The 22,292-nt window shown below is 34.9% G+C and overlaps 1 protein-coding gene across 2 annotated transcripts; it reads right to left on the bottom strand.

The window, feature by feature from the left end:
* Window positions 1–16: 16 nt before the first annotated feature.
* On the bottom strand, window positions 17–17,804 carry LOC117924981 (myosin-17-like). 2 transcript variants are annotated; one of them, XM_034843745.1, is made up of 39 exons: window positions 17,530–17,804; window positions 14,577–14,705; window positions 12,718–12,861; window positions 12,456–12,601; window positions 12,223–12,379; window positions 12,024–12,082; window positions 11,460–11,619; window positions 11,186–11,335; window positions 10,979–11,115; window positions 10,735–10,881; window positions 10,462–10,563; window positions 10,326–10,383; window positions 10,133–10,234; window positions 9,908–9,945; window positions 9,604–9,730; window positions 9,347–9,517; window positions 7,747–7,878; window positions 7,104–7,213; window positions 6,783–6,843; window positions 6,307–6,484; window positions 5,808–6,013; window positions 5,503–5,622; window positions 5,295–5,393; window positions 4,946–5,167; window positions 3,916–4,055; window positions 3,575–3,692; window positions 3,427–3,477; window positions 3,265–3,345; window positions 2,945–3,115; window positions 2,619–2,774; window positions 2,321–2,527; window positions 1,712–1,849; window positions 1,561–1,631; window positions 1,342–1,441; window positions 1,205–1,261; window positions 1,046–1,102; window positions 868–948; window positions 655–737; window positions 17–545 (listed from the first exon to the last, which is right to left on the bottom strand). In XM_034843745.1, the coding sequence occupies exons 1-39, from the start codon at window positions 17,530–17,532 to the stop codon at window positions 425–427; spliced, it is 4,590 nt and encodes a 1,529-aa protein (XP_034699636.1). In that variant the 5' UTR covers window positions 17,533–17,804; the 3' UTR covers window positions 17–424. The 2 variants fall into 2 exon arrangements, with proteins under 2 accessions (XP_034699636.1, XP_034699637.1); XM_034843746.1 differs by lacking the exons at window positions 14,577–14,705; window positions 17,530–17,804 and having other exon boundaries at window positions 12,456–12,557; window positions 12,718–12,855.
* Window positions 17,805–22,292: the final 4,488 nt, after the last annotated feature.

Genomic DNA, 22,292 nt, shown 5'->3' with positions numbered 1-22,292 from the left:
CCAAATTGAGATCGCATTGAACCATATAAAAGGCACTTAAGCAAAACTCAAATAAATATTAAATCAAATTAAATTTACAAATAAACTGCAGCTGCTACCGTTAATTACACTCAGATTGACAAAAAAAAAAAAAAAACATAAAAGAACAAACCACTGCACAACTCAAGCGCCTGACAAACAACAATGTGAAGGAAACCCCTTGCTGGTGTGACAAGTCGGTTGATCCTGATAGAATAAAAACCCGACCATGAAAAAAGATGGAAGGAAAAAAAATGAATTGGAACTATATGATACATATGGATGTGGAGGACGAAGGAATTCTATGCACACGCTTCTGCAGCTCAACTGATCAACTGATTGATGTAGGAGTGCAGCCCAGGGGCATGATGATGGATGGTATTCGAGTTTTGGACAAACATGAGCATCACTCTGAACGTTGGAGTAAGAACACAAAACCGGAGTTTTCGCGAATTAATGATGGAGGATCGACGTCAGTGTCAACTTGTTTCATTGACTTGGAGATGTCATCCACAGTGAAAGGGATGCTGCATCATATTTAAAAAATAAACGTGGATATAAATTGTGTTTGGATAAAAACAGAAAATAGGAATCAAGAACTGATCAAGATGCGAGAAAGGAGTTGGAAAACACTACCTTGAGTCGTCGTCCAATAGGAAAGAACTGCTAACAGAATTGTTGGAGGCCTCGGTCATCATAATTCTCATACTTGAAATAACCTGTGCCATTACATGGGAGAATTGCAGCAAGAGAACAGACAAGATAAGCAGAGAACAAAAATTCTTGAAGTCCAATGCTATCAGGGCCAGGAATGTTAATGTAATTCAGTGTAAATTAAAATCAACCTACTTCTGAAGACACACTGTGTGTGCCATATTTGTCATCCCAGTACATTGTACTGATCCTGTATAATTGTTGTATGCTGAGCACCTGAAGAAGCAGCAAGAAGAAATTTACAAAAGAGAAAGCAAAAAGGAAAAGGAGTGTGCAATACAAAAGGGTAGTTCTATTGAGAAGAATGACTCACAGGGCAAAGTTCTTTCATTATTTCATTCAAGGTCTTTTTGGGCTTTTGATGTATGACCTGAGTTGTTAAGGAATGAAAAGAAAAGGCAGGTTAGTGAAATCTTTGATAATAAAGAGAGATGTTTATCAGGCACAAAGAGGCCATAAAAATGAATCTCACCAGAAATTCAACTGCCTGTCTAATATGCTTCAATTCATCCCAGGCTGAGCCTGCGTACTGTATGTAAGAGGATTTTAAGTGACACATTTGGAAGACTGCAAGGAATAAAAGGGTATAAAGGGTTGACCAATTATCACCTCCTCAGTTGCATAGGAGCACCACTGTTCTAGTTCAGCCAAACCTGATTTTACATACTCCCCGTTACTGAATGAACAGCACTCCCGTCGCAGAAGAAGACTGAAATGAATAAGAAAAGTTGGTTGATTTAATAAGAAGGGATAGTAAACTTGACACTGGGTTCTTGTTGTTCAAACAGAAGCATGGGGAAAAAAGAGAGACGGCTTAAATGCATTCACCTGTTGAATAGCTGAACATTGATGAATGAAAAGATCTGTGTGAACACTTTGCGGACCAAGAAAGGAGGTACCTGTAAAACCAGACATGAGAATGAAACTCTTGTACAAAAATCAGAGTCATAGCCATTATTCACGGAAATAAGGCACTCACATAGTTTGCTCTCATTGTCTTCAAGTAACTGTTTAGGCTTTTCACAATGCTTTGCCAATGAGCCATCAAAGCTTGTTGAGCAACAGCATTAGCTTGAGAACGCCCTTTTACTAAACTTGCCCGTGATGTCCTAGGTGCCTGCATGGTATGAGAAAGTCATAATCTCTTGCATGGGGTCCACAACAACTCACAACACATTGTCTCAAGTCCTTCTAGGAGAAAGCTATGTGTTTGAGGGTATGTATGGGAGGGGGTCATCAACATATTTAGCAATTAGGCCCTAGGAAAGAAAACAAATAAAAATAAAAGCAACAATAGAAAGACCATGTTTCTTCATAGTCACAAAAATGTCTTCAGGGCTTTAAGAAGGTCATAAGGCCTGGTAACTTGGCTATCAATGACTAATTTTCTTGTCTTAGCAGCATACTTGGAGCTACTACAAACACAACTGAAAAGGAGTCTGGACTCAAATGGAGGATTAATTCTAATTCTGTTGAGAAAAAGTAATGGAATTGCAATGACAACCTGTATTTGTTTATATTTCTTGTTTCTGAATCATTTCAAATACATCATCAGAATTCATGGATGATAAAATAAAATGGCACTTACTTGGATACATAATCCGATCAATGGGGCAATTTCTTTCTTTAGACTGTCTCTTATCATTCCATAGATCTTCTCAAGGAATGCAGTAAGCTGTTGTTTGAACAATAGTGCTGGATACTTGGCCTCAACTTGCCGTAAGTCATCCGGTCTACCAAGCATTCGCCCATTGAGAAATGAGATTCCAGCACTTTGTGGAGGTGTGCGTAACCCCTAAAATCATTTTTAAAATAAGAAGAAGAAAATGACATGTTGATAGATGCTACAATATATGACATACAAATTAAAAATGACTTTTTCATACTTGAGACATCCTCCCAAAGAGAGAAGCTGATGTTGCTCTCCGCCGTTGAGGAGTCAAGCTAGCAGCTCCACTGGCTTTGAGTGTGTGTTGGAGAAGCAGCAACAATGTGGATGAATTAGATAGCCAATATGCTAATACATCATTGTTATCATGGACCTTCAATGAGGTAGAAATTTCCAAATTAGTCACATATAAATCCAGCATCAGAACTTGTTATTTGCAAACTCTAAATACCAGGCATCATAGTGTTGACTACTGTGACAACGGATGACATCTTTTGATAACAGTTAAGACACATGTTTGAAATCCATAGAGTAGTGGCTTACCTCTATAGCTGAAGCAATTGTTTGAATGATGCGATCAAAAACGCTAGTTCTTTCAACTTCAAAGGATCTCCAGTGAAGAAGGCACTTGTATATGACACAAGCAGCAACTGGTTTGCTGCCAGAGAATCCCAAGTTTTGTGTAATACACCTGATCAGCAAGTCCTGGTTCTCCTGAACCACAAAGATAGATAGTGAGAAACAAACTAGAAAAAAGATGAATAGAGTTCTAGTCTTTGGGATCCAAAATGGAATAAAAAAAATAATGATATGAAGTATGCATTGAGAATGCACTATGTATCATTCATCCCAGCAGCACTTACCTGATGCTTTTCATTCAAAGATTTCTGTGGTTTTTCCTCAGATTCAGTTTCACGTGGGTTTGATATAGAAAGCGTCAAGTCCTGAGATATAGCAGACTGTAAGTAATAAAATTCATCTCTCACTAATGATGTATTTTATGCACAGTTAGTTTGTCCACTTACCGATGCAACCTTCATCTCTCCATTTACACTATTTCCATTCTCTGGTGTCCTCTGCAAATTTATGAATAATACTCAATACGCATTCCCATGTGTGTTCTATAATACAAGGAAATAAACAATGGGCAATGACCTAATATTCCATTGGTACCTGGACAATTGTAGGCTTCGGTAGTGCAGATACAGCTTTTCTAGTTGGAGACATGGCCAGTGCTTGCTGACGTAGTACTTGATTCTCTGACTCTGAATTGGAAAGCTTCTCTTCTAACCTGAATTATAAAAGATGACCCAACTTAAAAAGACTCATCAGTTTCAAAGCAGAACAAGAATTACAATCCAGCAGACACACAGACATCTATCAAGAGGAGAACTTAACCAGAAAAGGGGGAAGAGTTGTATTGAGTAAATAAAGGTATCAGCTGATTGTAATGGCTTTTTCCATCCTTTTAAAGCAATAAGAACGACAGTGATTAATATGCAACAGTTCCATACCTCTGCATAGAATCTTGAAGCTGATCCATTTTGCGATCTGCATCTTCAAGCTTTTTAACTAGTTCTGCATTCCTGGCCTCAGCATCTGTACTAGCTTTCCTAGCCTCTTCTGCTGCCTTACTTTCTGATAGCAGTAATGCCTGTATAAGTTATAAAAGTTCATTCAGTCAGTTGATTCCACAAGTTCAATCTTTGTCGGTTATCAAAAGAGGTTCCCAAATGTGGCCTTAAATAGATATCAAAGAACTCCCAAATGATAAATTATCATCATATTCATATACTGTAGACTTCCCTCAGTGAAAAACCACAATGCCCTGAGGAATTCTTACCAGCAGATGTCCCTGTACTCAAAAGTAAATTGTCTAAGTGCTCCAAGTAAAGGATGATGGGTGCCCTAAATGTGTGCCGTAGCACTCCTTATTTCCAGAAAATAGGAGTAGAATGAAAAGAGGCGCAAGCTTGTAATCTTTGATTTTCCACCTTTGAAATGAACTTTTGCTCTTGTTTGATGTGACAACTCAGAAAAGCTCTTTAGAAGCTAGGTCAACTATTAATAGATAATTAATGAAATTAAATTAAGCACATAAACATTTAATCCCACAACATTTACCAAGCCGGAGTGAGGTTTTCCTTCATATTGAGTTTGATCTGAATGATAATTTAAATGTCATTATAGAAGCCATGACATTCTCAAAGAGGATGCACCTACTCTAGAAGTTGGAAAAAGCTAGCAAAATGAAACTCCATGGATAAATCAATAATCAATTAATTGATTACTAAATCTTCTACAGTAGTAACATAATTTCAGAAAATTTAAATGTTCCACTAAAGCAACCAGTCACTATCCCTATTAATGACACATTAACTAACTGAATACAGCTCCCACATACACACATCAAAATATAGCCTTTTAGTTGGGAACAGTATCATTTTTATTTTATTAACAGATTATGATATTATAAATGAAGAAATCAAAGGAGGATGTGAATATCAGCATAGAATTAACCATCATCCAAGATAAACTGTCTACCTTCAAACTCTCAACCTCAGCTGTTAGCAAATCAATCTTTTCTGTGTCTTGAACTATAACAGGGGTCTCCTTAATCACTGGAGGTGCTTCTTCAATAGCTTTTCGAGCTGCCTCTTGTTCTTTGATAACTCTAGCATTTGCTTCTTCTACTTGTAATTGCATTTCATGCAAAGCATCCTGAAACTTAGCAATTTCTTGGGCCTTTGCCTCTTCCAAATCAGTCTGTATTTCACATAATGACACAAAAAAAAAAAAAAAAAATCCAATTAATCATATTGCACTTCATTTTTCCATCCAACAACATAGCATACTAGATTTGAAGGCTAAAATAAAATGAAATGAGTATAACCCTTAATCGTTTCTCAAACTGCAGACGCCATGTAAGTTCTTCTACACGCTTTTCTAGCTTGTCTTTTGCCTCTTTGAGAGCCCCTGTTTCTCTAGCAGCCTGAATAAATTTACAGTAACAGTTATAACCCGAACTTATTCCTAACACAATGCATGATGCACTACATATTTCAACAATGACAAAACAACATAAAAGAATATGATCAGACCATTTTGAGCTTCCTAAGCTCTCTCCGAGCAACTCTTCGCCTCCAACCACATTGAGAAACAATTGCAGCTTTCTGAAGGCTCTTATAATAAGAATATGCCCTGTGGCAACGCAAATGAGCCTGCACATTACCAATGAAGATTAGTTACTCAATTATCAATTATCTGAAATAAGCTCCATGAGAATAGGCATTAGTACTTCCAATGTGTTGCAGCAACTAAATTTTACATTTGGCACCTAAAAGTTTCATTGGTTCCTTTTCTGAATTCTAAGACAATGCAATCAAAGGAGATGCAGTAATGGAACCTGTATAAGAATTGCCGCCTTAGTTTGCTTTCTGAATCTGAATTCATTGCGAGCAGTCATTGCTCTTAAGCCTGTCTGCAGTGTGATTGCAGTTGACCATACTGTTAAATAGGATTTCCTGGCAGTATAACGTCGTAAATTCTTTTGAATCCTCACTGCTGATGCTTCTCGACGCATCTGCTCATACAGCTTGCAAGCCAATTTACCTATTTTCATTAGAAATAAAAGAACAATGGAAAAGGTTACAATTTGCATCAGAATTTCAATTGGCAAGAAGAAGCAGTTAATAGAACATAAATTAGTATCAGTGGGCAGTCCATCCAGAAAAACCTGAAACCAATACATGTGGCTGATGCCAATAAACATGTTTTCCTTGCAAAATCTTAAAGGGTGCAAGTTTCGAGTAAGTTCCACAGGAACCAATTGGACCATTGATGGCATGGCTTTCTTTTAAATAAGTTCTTAATAAACTTAAGAAGCAACAAAACTAAGAAGATACCTCGCCATTGAGATTGCAGTTGAATGGCAGCTTTGCGTAATGCCATAAACTCCTTGCGTGCAATATATGTACGAATTTGCCTCTGAATGATTCTGGCTGCATTTCCAAGAACCTCTGCTCTTCTTGCATCCAACTCAGCCATCTGACCAGCTCTTAAGAAGACCTTTGTCTTGCCTACCTGCCAGGCCAACCATGTTGAACTAAGTATGAAATTGGAAACCCCAGGACCTCATTTGCCAAAGAATCAAATCAACTGACTGATTTACAGATGGAAAATGAAGCAAGATAAAGTGTACAACATCCTAGCATACAAACTAAAAGGAAACAAGAAATCAAAAAAATAAATAAATAAATAATGACAAGTATAGGACGTTATGTAAATACTGAATGGCTATAGCTATCTGAAACATCCAGGGCCAATGATTCTCCTAAACAGCATGAACAGAATAATGATTACAAAGGAGAACTTGAATCACCTGATAACCTTTCAGTCCCTTTTTATCCAGAATCATTTGGCATGCAACTTTGTCATCATAGCTGTATAGGAATAACTTAAAACAGTTAATCCAAAACAATAGCAGGTTGTACAGGTAGCAAAACCCAAGATTAGAAGGAAAGAATTTTTTTTTTTTTGATAGGTATGACTAGAAGAACAGAAAAATGAAAGAAGCCCAAGCAGTGTGCCATTAGATGTCACACCAACTTATACACTAAGCCACTAAATAACCTTTTTAAAGTACCCATCTAGATTGATCCCTAAAGTTACAAAAATTAGAAAGTAAAGAACATAAACCTACTTTCCTTCCAAAACTTCTGGAGCAAGAACACCAAAACGGAGAAGAAACTCATAGAAGGTTCGCCTTGTGGGATATCCAGCACAGCTGATCCTAATTGCCTCAAGGACACCCTACAGTTCAAATGACCAAAGAAAGCAAAAAGCAAAATCTACTAAATGAGCAGAGATATAAAAGCAAATGTTAGGGGCTTGTTTGGGAACTTTTTCAAAAACAATTCTCAAAAATATCTTTTGAAAACAGTTTTCAAAAATAGTTCTCAGATATTTTCTAGAACAAAAGTTTGTTTAGGAACTTGGAATGTTCTCAATGTGTTTTCTATGTTTTTAAATATTTCTTAAAAATAACTATTATCTAATGCTACATTCCCAATCATCATCCATGTTTGTACAATTATTTTAAAAACAGCCCCTAGAAAACAACTTAAAACAATTTAAAAATGTTCTAAAAAAATACTCGTTTTCATAACAAGTTCTCAAAAAACTGTTATCCATCCAAAAATTGTCAAACATGTTTTCGAGTCTAAGAAACAATTTTTTTTTAAGAACAAGAACTGTTTTTAGAAACAATTCCCAATCGGGCTCTTAAGTTTTTCACATACTAAGCACAACATATGAAGCATGAGCTATTGCTATATGATACTCACACCACAACGTAATTGTTGGATTATGTTCAAATTCTCAAAGATAGCAGGCTTGAGGACATTGTTTGGCTTCACACATCTGATATAGTGAGGCTCAGTTGAATTCAAGGTCTCCATCAAAGATTGAAGTTGTAGCTGCAATTTTCAAAGGTTCATCATTTTTTGTCAGAATATCTCCAGAAGACCAAGTAAGGAAAATTACTGTATATTGAGCTGTTTAGCCCAATCATTACCATGCATGCTACATCAATGTATCCAGTATGTGTCCGATAGCTATGATCATATGAAGAGCACCGCATCACTTAAAAAAGCATTGTGTTTGCTGTGTTATACCACAAATCTAGAAACAAACCTAATTCTAATTCATTTTAGTAAAGTTTAAATTGATCATAGAATTCTGACAAGCTAGAAAACTAAGAAACAGCTCCTCTTGAAACTTCCTACCTGATGCACTTCCTTAAGACCTGATTCTAAATTAAGAGAGAGAGAGAGAGAGAGAGAGAGAGAGAGAGTCTAAGAATGACGTCTACCAAGTCAAACAGCATAGAGTATCATCCAAGTCAAACGTGAAACTTTTTTTTCCAATAAGACTACGACATTTGGTGCATTTACAACAAATTGAATATCACTGGGACAAGGCAGATGTACAATACAAAAAACTGAGGACTACATGCTTTCGTGATAATGTTGAAAACAACAAAAAATTTCATGAAGGAAAAAGGGGTCATGTCATCACCAGTTTAACTGAAGGGCTTCAAGGATAGTGTGCAACATCCTCATGGTTGCCTAGCAAGAAGCCTTGCATCTTTGGGTTGAAAGACTCCCTGCAGCTTTTCATTGACTTTGGTGGTGTTTGTTTTTTTAACTTAATTTTAAATAGAACTTAAAAACTAAACGGTGTTTAATAGTATTAAGTATTAAGTTGCTTGTTTTTTTTAATATTTTATTTATATTATGTATTAAGAAGCAAAAAAAAAAACAAACAAACAACCAGGTTCACTTTAGTTATGATGGTTTACTTTTAGCATTCAAAAAAACCAAATATTTTAGACTTTTCTATTTAGTCAAACAATTTAAGAAATAAGTAATAAGTCAACAAAAAATAAAAAAATAAAAAACAAATTATCTGAAATCTGAAAACAAGTTACTTTCAGCAAAAAGTTAAAAAAAAACAAACAACACCTAAGTCCCCCTCATTCATTGACTCTGTTCTTTGGATTCATAAGTTTGGAACTGGAGCACATTGTGCTATTTCAGTTGGAGGTCTTGTTTTAAATTCTACACAATGCCTGAGTTTGCTATCTTATCAGGCAGGGTCTCTAGTATCTAATTTTTGCATAATGAAAGCATTTGGGGTATCTTTGCCCATGGATTTGATCAATCATGTGTCAAAGATAGTATATTCTTATTTTTATGTTCCTGTTTTTTTTCTGCTATCCTGGTATTTTCCCAGTGCCATTGACCATAAAATATATTTCCATGCATCTCAGGACTGGATCAACAGTAAGGATCCAACCTTCAAGAGAGTAACTTGGCTTCTTAACCAACAAGCTGTTCATTTCCTCCATGTAAAGAGTGTTAAAGGAGAAAGTATTAACAATACCTTGAAACGTGAACCAATAGAAGAAAACTTGGATGACTTTGATGATTCCTCTGGAAGAAGAGGAAATAGGCTTGCCACAAAGGGGCACTTTGAGGCTGACAATAGATCTTGATGTTCTGCCACCACATAGTCCTTGTTTTTGTCAAGGAACAGATCAGCCAGATATGTTACCTGGAAAAGAATTGGAGAGATATTTTAGCAAAATCCTATTGCATTATGGAGAATATGAATAAAAATACACAGGACCATATACTTACTTCCCCTGCATAGTGTGAGATGCTAAAACTAGTACGAGAAAGCTTAGGTTTGATAAACCGCTTGTTATTTTTAAATGTCTGGTACAACTTCTGAGCAAATGTTTCATGTGTTGACTTTGGAAACATGCTGCATGAAGCAAATCAGAAACATCAACCCAACCAAAAGAAAGAAAAGAAATCATATATACACAACTACGTATTAATGTGTATGAAAATCGTCCCGTACAAAATAACAATAGAAATTTGAATTCCATTAAACTTTAAAAATGACAATGCATCAAACTGATCGAACACTAGCTCTTACCAGGCTTCATCTAGAAGTGCGATAATTCCTCCAGGTTTCTGCAAAGATTGAACTTGTCAGTTGGCATTATATGAAAGATCGTCATAAGAATGAAAGCAATTTATAAACCGATTGTGAAAATACAGTTCTGAGGATGTTTGATGACCATATAAAACAATGTCTATAATAATTGATTTCCAATTAAACTGACAAGCTAACAATAATGCAGCAAGCAACATGTAACACCTTCTCAATCAAATCCAACACGTCTTGATTATCCACAAATTCGATATAGCTCCAATTTATTTCTTCTTTCGTATACTCTTCCTGCTCCATTTTAAAGACATGCTGCAAACATAGAATTATTCATAAATTTGATTAAACAAGGCCAGTCATAGTATCCAAAGAATTAATGAGAACTATACCAAAGTAATAAAACCTGATTGAAATGTTGTTGCAGTTTTTCATTTGTAAAATTAATACAGAACTGCTCGAAACTGTTTCAGATGAAAATTTGTCAGCACAGCACCAGTGAGTATAAATATTTTCAAATGAATTTCTAAATTAAGGCTTACCTATTGAACTTAAAACTTTCAAAACCATAAATATCGAGAACTCCAATTAATGATTTTGAGTTTGGATCTTGCCCAATTGAATCATTAATTTTATTCACAAGCCTGTAGACAAAGAAAAAATTGTCTGAACCTCAAACAACAAAGAAACAATTTCCAAAACATGCGTTAGACCCAAACAAACACATAATTTTCTTAATAAGTATGTTTTCTTTTATTTTTATGTGTAACCGTATTTACACAAAAACAAGCAATAATAGTATAAAAGTGCATTACCAATCAAACAAGCGAGAGTATATAGTTTTAGCTAAGGCATCCCTGCTACCCAACGCAGAATCAGGATCAAGCGGTCTAGTAATAACTTCTTCTGGTGTCACCATTACACGCTTAATCATTGCATCTTCCAAGCCCTTGGCATCACAGCTGTCATACAACAAAATATGGTATGAGGTTTCACAAAACACAGATATGAGAGATGAAAAAGTATTTTCAAAACACAGACAACAAACAAGGGGCATACTTAAGGAGCTCTGCTGTCATGTTAAGGTGAAACCTAGACTCTTCATCCTTAATAATGGAAGAGTCAATCTCCTTTCCCTTTGCAAATTCAATATTACCAAGATGAAGAACAGCAGCTACAACCCTAAAAATTGCCTCCTGAAAAGAATTATTTATTTTCAGAAATTTGAGTGCACCACTATTTCTTGGAACTACTGGTAAGACAAACCTGCTCTTCCTCACTGATTCCAACCACATCCATGGCCCTTCTGGTTGCAAGATATTCATGAGCATCATTTACTCCATCCAATTCATAGCAATTAGATTGATTTAAATAATGGAATGATTTAGGGTTTCCCAACTTATACTTCTCTCTTTCCTGCAAATTAGATGTATGATGATCAACTATCAATCACAATTATCAGCACTGGCAGCACTTAATATGCTCAAGCAAGTGTAAAAACAGTCTATCACAAAATGAATTCCAACACAAGGATAAATACCTCAGGTGGTGCAGCACAAAGAAGGTAAAAGCAATGGTAGTTTCTTTCGGGATCTGAAATTTGGCAAACACGAGACCTTTCAAGCAGGTAAGTTCGTATAGCCGCCCCAGATATCCTCCCGTTTTTATCAAATTGGATCTCAACAAATTTGCCAAAACGACTGCATTGTGGCAACAAGATGAACATAACATAAAATGAAAAGCTCCTTGATATAATAATTAATATTGCTGGGAAATAGCTATTACACAAATGAGAACAATGTAATTAAATATAGGATGCATTTCTAACTAGTGTTTCCAGAACTGAACCGAACCAGTCAATCAGACTGATTGAACAATGAATATTCACTGGTCCACCTGGTTTAACCACCAATTATTGTCCCAGAACTGTTGAGAAAGCTATTGTTTTAACTAAATCCTTTTATTCTCTTTATTGAATTTATTCATTTATTTGATGTTTTTGTCCAATTTTTTACATCACCGGGAAGGTGGCTGAACCATTGAGCCAGAAACCAGCCCTCAAATCCAGGTTATTAGATGAGTCCCAGAGTAAACAAATACTCACCTTGAATTGTTGTTCCTAACAGTTTTTGCATTGCCAAATGCTTCAAGAACTGGATTGGACTGCAAAAATTATGAACCATAAACAGTGATTCAGGAACAGACCCACCACATCTTAAAGCTTGTGATATGTAAGTGAAAATTTTGCAGAAAGAAGTTTAGGATCTACTGTTGCAAGCTAAAAATGGAAGTTCCAAACTTACTTCTAGAACTTGTTGTTCGACTGTCCTTCCTTCTACTCCAGATCGACCACCCAAGTATGCAAGATATCTCATGAGCATCTTGGTTGTCTCAGTCTTACCGGCACCACTTTCTCCACTTACCAGAATTGAGTTACTCTTTCCCTCATTCATCATTGCCCTGATTATATAATAATACACATATCACAAAAGCATCACACAGAAACCTAATATCTACTAAAATAAAAGAAAATTACCTAAATGCAACATCTGCAACTGCAAAAACATGAGGGCTTAGCTCTCCAAATGTAGCTCCTTTATACTGCTCCATCATGTGTGTATCATATAGATGTGGTAATCTTTGAAAAGGGTTTACAGCAATCAGGATATTTCCAGTGTATGTCTGGGAAAGATAATCAGGAAATGGTCCGATAAAACTATCAACAAGTTTCATCCTTTATTTTACTTAAATCAATTTCATAATATAAAATCATAAAAAGATAAATTATAATATCTCACATAGATTTCATTAAGTTCATATCTGGTAGCCAAGTTTTGCAGAACTCCTGGTTCATGCAAATATGAAAGCTTTGTCATATCATCTACACCTCCAGGAGGAGCTTCAGTATCCTTTGGAAACACTTTTGATATATTTGTGACAACCTGTAATCAGTTTCCAGTCAGCAGGAACTATAGAACCATAAATTAGAATTTCATATTTAAGAAAGGAAGTCCCTTTCTGATTCTGATATATGGAAACAAACACAATTCCACTTTGAAAAAGTTTAAAATTGGTCTCATAATGAGGCCAGGTTCTATATAGTTATTTGGCATCCAACAACTTGAACAAAAGTATTTTCAATGAGGAAATACAGAATTAAATAGAAAATCAAAGGGTAAAGCCCATCTTCATGCATTGTATTCCAAAACTAACAAACAAAAAGAAAACAAAATAAAAGAATAAAACTATACCAGCAAATGCAAAAAGTTCCAAAGCTGAAGAAAATATGCCCGGCTAAAGCAATTTAAAATCTAGAAATATAAGGACCAAAGCAGAATATCCTTTAGCTTTGAAGCTGCTCATTTATGGATAATTTTTTTTTCTGTTGCACTCCTTCCAAACCACCCATATGGGGCAAAGAGACAGTGCCCTCCAAATAAGAACTGTTTCAACATTTGTTGACATGATTCAACAATACAAAATGAATCTTACACTAAGTCAACAACACCAAACCATCCAAAAAGAGGCAAGAGAAAATATCACAGATAAAATATACTATGATAGACCAAAATGAAATAAAAGGCGAGCCACAATTCAGCAAAAGCTGTACAGGTGACCCACTTGTAGTTACCCAGTTTTAATTGAGGTGATCCACAATCAAGCATCTGTTTCTAATTGAGACCAAAAAATAATATTAAATAAAAATCAAGGAGTAAAGGAATAACTCTCCCCTATAGAAGCAACAAAACCTAGAAAACAATCTCACCAAGAAAATGCCATTAGAATTCCTTTCTGCACCACCATACACTCCAAATTGATATGAACTTTGATTAAATAACTCTTGGGAACAATAAAAGAGAAAAGAAAACAAAGACAACCTATTCCAACTTAATTTGTAAACATTTCACATTACTTCAACTAAGGACATGGCACCCACACAAAAATTTCTAACCGTAATAACTAAAAAATTGTTCTCTTCAAGATGCGAGTCACTCAAAAGAAAAACAAACAAAGAATTCCCTACTAGTCAAATCTCTTTTTGAAACCCAAATCTTTGACAGACCCATCAAACCCTTTCATAATTGCTTCCCAAACCTCTAACCATGATTTCCCCTTGCCTTAGTGGAACACTAATCAGCACTTCTACAATTATACTTCCAAATAACATTTTTTTTAAACATTTGAAATTTTTTATAAAATTCCATCAATCCCCAAGATTCTGAAACCTGTATGCTTAAAATTAAAGCTTTGGTTCCAGAATTCCGTTGACTTTTGAGTTTTTAAAATTTAAAGGTTTAAACTTGTCAAATCTACTACAAAAATGTCTTTCCATAGTTACTGTTGAGTTATGTCAGTAAGCCTTGAGTTATGTGAGGCTGCTCCACTTTCAGTTTTTCAAAGATAAAATGAATGACAATAAAGAGTGAATTAATTGAAGCAGCAGGTTTACTGGCTGGTGTCACACCACCAGGTTGCCTAGATAATGAAGTTTGTATTGGTAGAGTTCACATTAGAGTAACTGTCTATTGAAAATTATTCATATTGTGTTGATAAACTCTTTGGAAATTTCAATTGCATCCCAAATCAGATCATTTACACAAACTACAATGTCCATGACATATTAAGAAAAGAAACAACACAAACTAATAGCACTCACAGTTTTCCCATTTGTGATATGAACATGAACCTCTTGACCATTAATCCGAAACACTTCTCCATCAATCCATGCTAACACTGGATCTTCAACCCATACATGAGAACCCACAATAATGTTAACTGGTGCTGCCTGCAAACATACGAGGGCATCAGACATGTAATAAACAAATCAATGTCTCAATAACCAATGATAATTAAATGAGCTTCAAAATCTTTACACACAAAAAAAAAAAATTCAGGGAAAAAAAAGGCATCATAAAATTGATGTTGCTAAGGTGGCAAGGGAGTTTCTTTGACAAGGCCAAGAAGAAGGGTTTGGAGGTTCACCCCTTTGTGCTTGTTTTCAAGTGACTAGAAGACCAGAATTGCAGGATCTTTGAAGGTTTGGAGAGCTCTGATTTGTTGAAAAGATTGTTATATCTCTTTTTCCTTGGTTCATAAGCTCTGGAGTGATGTAAATTAATCTTTTCGAGATTCCACAGATAGTCTGTTTTCACCTATTGTAGTTCCTTTCCCCAGTTTTTGTCACTTAGGTGCTCCTTGTCATTTCCTGTGTACTGAGTTGCACCCTCTCTCTTCCCTTCCTCCACCCCACACATACATTTTTCCATATACATTATTTACTATTTGATAATTTTTTTAAAAAAAAATGAATTTCTAACATGTATAATGTAATGGTACATTAACCATCCCATGCTATATTTAAACCAACTCTCAAGAAAGGCATATATAGCACAAGAATTGAGGAAGAATAGGAACTGATTCACAAGTTACAACTATATTGTAGAGTTTCCAAATAACTACCTCTGATGCAGATATCTAACATGTTTTTTTTGTAATGACTGAATATTTATGGTAGGTAACAACATCTTCACAAGGTTCCATATGAATTTCATAACATAATCATCTGGAAGTTCCTAAAGGAATATACTTAACAAATAGTTTGTTTATAGAAACAGAAACCCTCGTTTACCCCATCTTGGTGTTAAACCACCAATTTGGACCAAAAGTCCAATGTCTAAGCTATTAAGTAATCAATCGACAATGTATATTGACCCAACTTATATGGGCTAAAGCCATAAGAAATATACTTTAATAAGAATTTGATGCTAGGAACAAGAATTCTCATTTACTACCTGCTTTAAGCTATCAATCGAAGATGAGATCAAGAAATGGGGGAAGTAAGATGTGAAATCATAACATCCCAAAAAATGGGGGAAATAAAGCAATGAGGTTTGAATTCATAACCTCTTAGAAAACCAGCTTTTAGTATCATGTTAGGCTACTAATTTGACCAAAAGGCTTAAGCTATTAGGTAATGGGTGCTAATGATGTATATCAAGTAGATTCACTTGGGCTAAATTCATAACCCCTAGTTAGATTTGGGGAACATCAACCATGTTGTGTCCAGAACCAAAAGGAATTCAGTTATTACTCAATATCTGAATTCTACCAATATTAAGGAAAGCACAAGCAATCAACTGTAATGGCAGCAGCCCAGACACGCCATTGTATCATCCACTGTTGCAAAGGCCATTATGACATCCTCTATCTCTATATCTGCCACTGAAACAGCACCAATTGTGTGGCCACAGCCCCCATTTGTATGCCAACGACTATTATCATTTCCCCACAAGACCCCTTGTTTAAAGATACGATAGCTGTTGAGTGCCAACACCATCATGCACACACAGGAGTTCTTTACTACTATTTAAGAAGTAGTATGATAGGCCCACACTATGTGCTGCCTACATCAGTGCCATGTACCTCAGCTTTCGTCATTTATTTCAACAATAAGTTACAAAGCATTCATGTACCAGAGAATCCGTGGATTTAATGAACTTACTAGAAAGTTACCCATGCGGAAAATCAAAAGCATGCCTAACTGTTCAGTTTAGAAAGAATCTAAGTTGAGATTAAATCAAGGAAAAAATCTAACTAAAATAGGTGCCTCAAGGACCAATCATTTATACTTATCCAATCTACTGCTAACTAATATCAGGAATAAGCAAAGGCCAAGAACCCTTCAACAAACCCTTCTGGTACTTCAGCACAAGCCTGCTCTAAGATCCATCTCTTGGTCATAGTGATTTGATGCAAGCCTGCTCCAAGAGTTATCACTTAGGCTTAAAGGTGGCATTATCACACCCCAACAACCCCTCTCCAACATGATGTTCCCACGAGTCAATCCATGACTGATACGAATTCTTGTGTCAGACTTTGACCATCTCATATGAAAACAATTAACGCTCAATGAGAATAGATCAAACCTTTTATGGCATTTGATGTTACATCTTCCAATCTTGTTCTAAAAGCCATCCCCAGGGCTTAACCAGCTACATTTTTCCACCTCAACAAAATTATTTACTTATCATTAAATTTCCAAAACTGATGTTGCAAAACAAGGGATGCATGCATTCCCGCTTGTAGCATTTTGATTGGTGATAGAACCAATCTTTTATCCAATAATGTGATTGTTAAGAATTCTAAGTGATCAAATTTCACATCCTAGAATCTTTCCTAATAAATATCTATAGATCAACTTCAGACATGGATGAAGCAATACACTTTTCCACAACTACTGTTTGGTCGAGAAACTAAAGAAAAGCAGAAAATTGCAATCTTAATGCTCTCTGTTGCTTATGCTTCCAAATACTGAAAAAATCACCTCACCTCAATTCAATCAAGAAGTTGCATTAGCCTAGTTCAACAATGAAATGTATTAAAAAAATCAAATTAAATTCCTTCTCCTCTCCTACATTTTCGCGGCAAGCAAACGGATCATAAACCAACTAACCAAACTAAACTCTCACAACTCCTGCATCCACGCCAGAACTCCAAAACCAAACAGACACACACGTTTTCCACACATAAGACTCAAACAAACAACAACTCAATCCAACAAATCAACCAAAACACAAACAAAACAGCTATTGGCGTATTGCTGGGATTACCATTGCCGATTGCGCAGAGCTATCCCGTTCTCCAACTCATCGGAGTCCGAACCGAGTCGACGAGAGCTCCGACTCAATGAGTCGGATCGGACACGAACGGACCGATACTTCTGGAGTTCCGACAACGATTCTCGCTATTTCAAAGCTTGAGAAAACGGCAATGAGAAGAAAATAAAGCTTTTTCTCTGAGGATTTCCCCCCCTTTTTCTCAGAGATTTTTGGTTTTTCTCTCTCCAGAAAAAATGAGGTGAGAGGCTTGTATACAAAAAAAGCGAAAGCTGAAGCTGAAGCTTAAGTATGGAGTACTTTTTCTCGCTCTATACTATTGTTCGTGGTCAGCTGGTAGGACACACAAGTTTCTTGTATTTGGTTCTTAACAATCCTGATTATAAATTTAGGGGTGATGATTAGATTCTAATTAAGGAATTTATTTGATTATTTTATCTGGGCACGCACTTAATATTATTTACGTTATTGCCATTCACTTGTAGAAGAAATAAATAAATACCATATTTGAATTTCTTGTAATAATAATAATAATATATAAATTTCTTGCACTAATAATTTATTTTTACTTGTATTTACGGTATTAATAATAACTGAAAATAAAATATTTTAAATAAATTTTATTTTTAAAACATAAAAAAAAAAAAGTTTAAAACATTTTAAAATCTAGAACAAAATTTTATTTTTAAAAACTATTTTTATGAATCATTTTGAAAAATATACTCATCCTTACTTTAGGCATTTTTTAATGAATAATATAAAAAGAGTATAATTCCTGAGGGATTGTCTTTGATAAATTAAAATATATCGTGATTTTCATCTTATAATATGAATTAATTAAATTGTGGTTGATTTAAATTTCTAACTATTCATGAAATTTAATTTTTTTTTCTATTAAAAAAATATAAAGAAAAAGCAATTAATAGTTGCACCTAAGTCCTACCCTCATGCATGGACAGCAAAGGAAAACATTTATTAAATAATACTTAGTCATTAAGAAATAAAGGAATAATAAAAACCCCATCAATTTTTGGTTGTATCTATCTACCAATACGATACACACAAATTGAAATCAATAGCTAGGCCCATACGCAATTAATTAAATTATTTATTTTAAATGATTTTATTTTAATTAATTAAATCTGGGCAAAGCTGTAATATTGTGGAACGTGAGGACCAGTTTTTTTTTTTTCACAGGCTGGGATTTGCTAACTTTTCACGACAATGCATTGGGTAACTGCCCACCTTTTGCTAGCGCCTAAAATTTTTAAGCTAGATTTATGGGCGGAGAGGATTCTCCCCTACATTCGCTCGCACCGCTTTTAAGTTACACCGGAAGACGACAGACGCCGGTTTTTAGATCTCCGTTTGTTGGTCAAAGTCCATGGAGAATGGTCCAACACAGAGATATTCTCCAACCAATGGAAGATTGACACGTTGGCAAAAAGAGTGGAGGACGTTTTGTGTACGGTCCGAGTGACTTTACCGAGAATGATGAAGCAAAACGACAGCGAAGATCCACACATGTGGGATGAAATTGAGGCGAAATCACAAAACTGCCCCTGACTCGGGTCTTGACATAGATATATTCGAAAAAATAACCGAATCATTTCCGGTCTGGGGTTTATGCTTTTGCTGGAGTGAACCGGGTTGGATTTTTGAGCAATGTGTAAGATTTCGGGTGATGTTTGGGCTAGTTCAATAGTGGGTCAGGCTTGGGCCTAGATCCATTCTATGCTCCAAACTGCCTAAGATGTTCTTTCTCGTGTTGAACATTTAAACAAGGCTCAAGTTATTGAAAATAGACAATTTCTCTTGTTATATTATTCATATTTTTGTTACTTGTATAACATGTTTTAGGTTGGGCAATAGCATCTAGTGTTCCTCCGATCATAGAAGCAATGTTGTAGACAAAAAAAAGAAGATTTATTGCAATGTAGCTCGACAGGAACTATAAATAGAAACGTAAGAAAAATTATTATAAACAGATATTTTAGGCACGATAAAAAGAATGTTAATCAGGATAGGTGAACCCCTCGTAGATATCAGGTGTTTACGTATATAAAGTCAAAAGACATATGGAGTCCAAAGAGGAGTTGGCTTTTCTTCAAGGCTCGAGAAATAAACTAGGTAAAATCTCACAAGTTTTGAATTCACTACTAGAGAATTCACATGAAAATAAATGAAGAAGTCACAATGAAAAAAAATTTAATTAAATGTGAAAGAGTTTCCATTAGATATTGTTCTCATAACTATACTTTCAACTTGAAAAGATCTACTATTAACTATTCTACACATTGTGCAATACAAACGTGGCTATCTAAAGTGGACTCTCTAAAAGTGTAGTAACTATATACCTCTTTTTTTTTTTTTTTTTTATTGTTGCAAGTTCTCCTTAGTGGAAACATAATCTTTTATAATAGGCAAATCTCAAAGGTAACCATTTGAACAAGCTAATAAGGTTCAACCATTGACTGATGACCTTTTTGATCCGATCCCTCCTCTGAAACCGCTTAGCCATTGAACCAACCATGGTTGAACCTCAAATTGAGCATATGACATGGGGCACCACTTGACTATGCACACTTTGTTGCTTAGTATGACAAATAAGAAGAATTATATTCATTTCTAAAAGGATTTATAATATTAAAAGAAAATAGTATAATGTTTTTTATAAGTTGAAATTAAATAATTGAATTTTCTTTTATTTTCAATATATTCATATTTAAATATTATACAATTTTTATTTAATAAAATTTAAAACATACTAATTTTCTTTCATTTTCAATACATTCACATTCAGATATCATACATATTCCATTTTTAAAAAAATATTATGCATATGATTTAATTTGATAATATAAAATAAATAAATATTATTGATTGTTAATTCATTTTTATATATTTTAAATTTTAATAATATGTAAAATATATATTTATCACGTCACCGATTCAATTACGGTTCCGTCAATAACATTGAATAATGGTACCACCGTGATAAAGAAAAGGTTTTGCATTGATTTTGTTGGTAGAAACGATCTAATCCATGAGCATATGGATCTTATCCTGCTACGTGGAACACTTATTCTTATCTATTCAAAGAATAATCTTTGTCAACACCATGCTCTGGCCCCCCAGCTTTACCACAAGCACCCCATCCCATACAATTAGTTGGGCGTTGTTTGCCTTTGAACCAAATAAAGTTAAAGGTTTATTTTCCCCAAAAGGGAATAATTGGACCAGGATTCTCTGGCCACCTATGTAACCCTTACTCCTTACGAGAATGACAACCACAAAAAGAAGAAAATAGAACCAAAACCATAAGGAATAAAGAGTTTTCTTATTCCAAACCACTTCCTTGATAAGTATTATAAATAAAATTATTTATAATTAAAAGTTGTGAGAACGAGAACATAAATGGTAGAACCAAGCTTCACGAGAATATTCTTTGCATAGGAGTATGTCATTTCATGCTTCAAGGGTCATGACTTATGTTAATGCATAAGATGGTTATAAGGGTAAAAGCTTTTATCTTATAAATTGAATCGAGGAATAGTGAATCCTTTAAGGGTGCTTAGGCAATAACTATTGAGTAAATGGAGTGTATAATATTAGTTTGTCTCAAGACGTGATGGATATTGATGGTTGGAAATGATTGTCTTCTAAAAGAACCATTCATTGCTAGTTAATTGATGGCCAATAAATTCAATGAGTGATATCATTCGTGGTTCATATATCAAATTCATGCTCATGTTTGACACAAATTCAACGAAAAGTCCTTGTGAAAGTGGTTGTTATAGTAGTGGATGATATATATCAATACTCTTGGCATGGAAGACAATCTCCAACGAACATTTCTTTGCATGAGTATTACACCTATATAGTTTTGTATTGGTTTCGATATTCTTCTTGCAACTTTCTTAAACTCTTGTTTGAAGAGCTCTTGGTTGTTCTTCCATAATTCAATGTTCATTCTCATTGTGCGTTCAAAAGTTAGCTCGTGCATGCATCATCTCCCACTATCATAGTTGTATTTCTCTTAAACAACATCCATTGTTACAATTTGATGGATGACATTGCCTTGTACCTCAACACTACACCCAAGTTCAAGAACTACCCTTACTTAGACCAAACCACACCTATATATCCATGAAACAACTTCTAGTAGATTACAAGGGATAATAGAATTCATTAGAAAATTATCCTTGTTAGGACTAGGGAAAGTTATAAGGTTTATCATCCTCAAAGATAATAACATGCTAAAAGGCTGTCTTTATCTCAAAGAGTTAACATCGTGATTTAACTCCTAATTTTAATGTCTTAATATTCGTCGGGAATTGTGTCAAAATTGAATAATTAAACTCCAACATGTTAGTTATTAGATCAGTATTATAAAATTAAAAACGTATCTTTCAATGAATCTCTTTTCAAAATCATAGAATCTTGGCACATGACTTTAAGAAAAGTTGTGACACACAAAAAATCATTTTAGATCCCACCAAAAAGTACGACTTTGATTTAATCTTTTGGAGAAAAAAACTGTATCAAATAAAGTTGTAAACGTTTTTCAAAAAAAATTATAAGATCGAACTCCGAAACATAGGTAGGTGTTTTTAATTTTTTAAATTGAATTTTCTACCGTTGGTAGAGTTAGTGGATATCAATAAAACTATAGCCAAACCACGACGAAATAAATTACATCAATTTTAGAATACAAAATCAGCCCCTCAGCCACATATGAGCAATGCATACGTGGC

Source organism: Vitis riparia, chromosome 11 (assembly GCF_004353265.1).
Source record: "Vitis riparia cultivar Riparia Gloire de Montpellier isolate 1030 chromosome 11, EGFV_Vit.rip_1.0, whole genome shotgun sequence".
Lineage (NCBI taxonomy): Eukaryota > Viridiplantae > Streptophyta > Magnoliopsida > Vitales > Vitaceae > Vitis > Vitis riparia.
The sequence above is the reverse complement of the archived record's forward strand: the minus strand, read 5'-3'. Positions and strand labels throughout refer to the sequence as shown.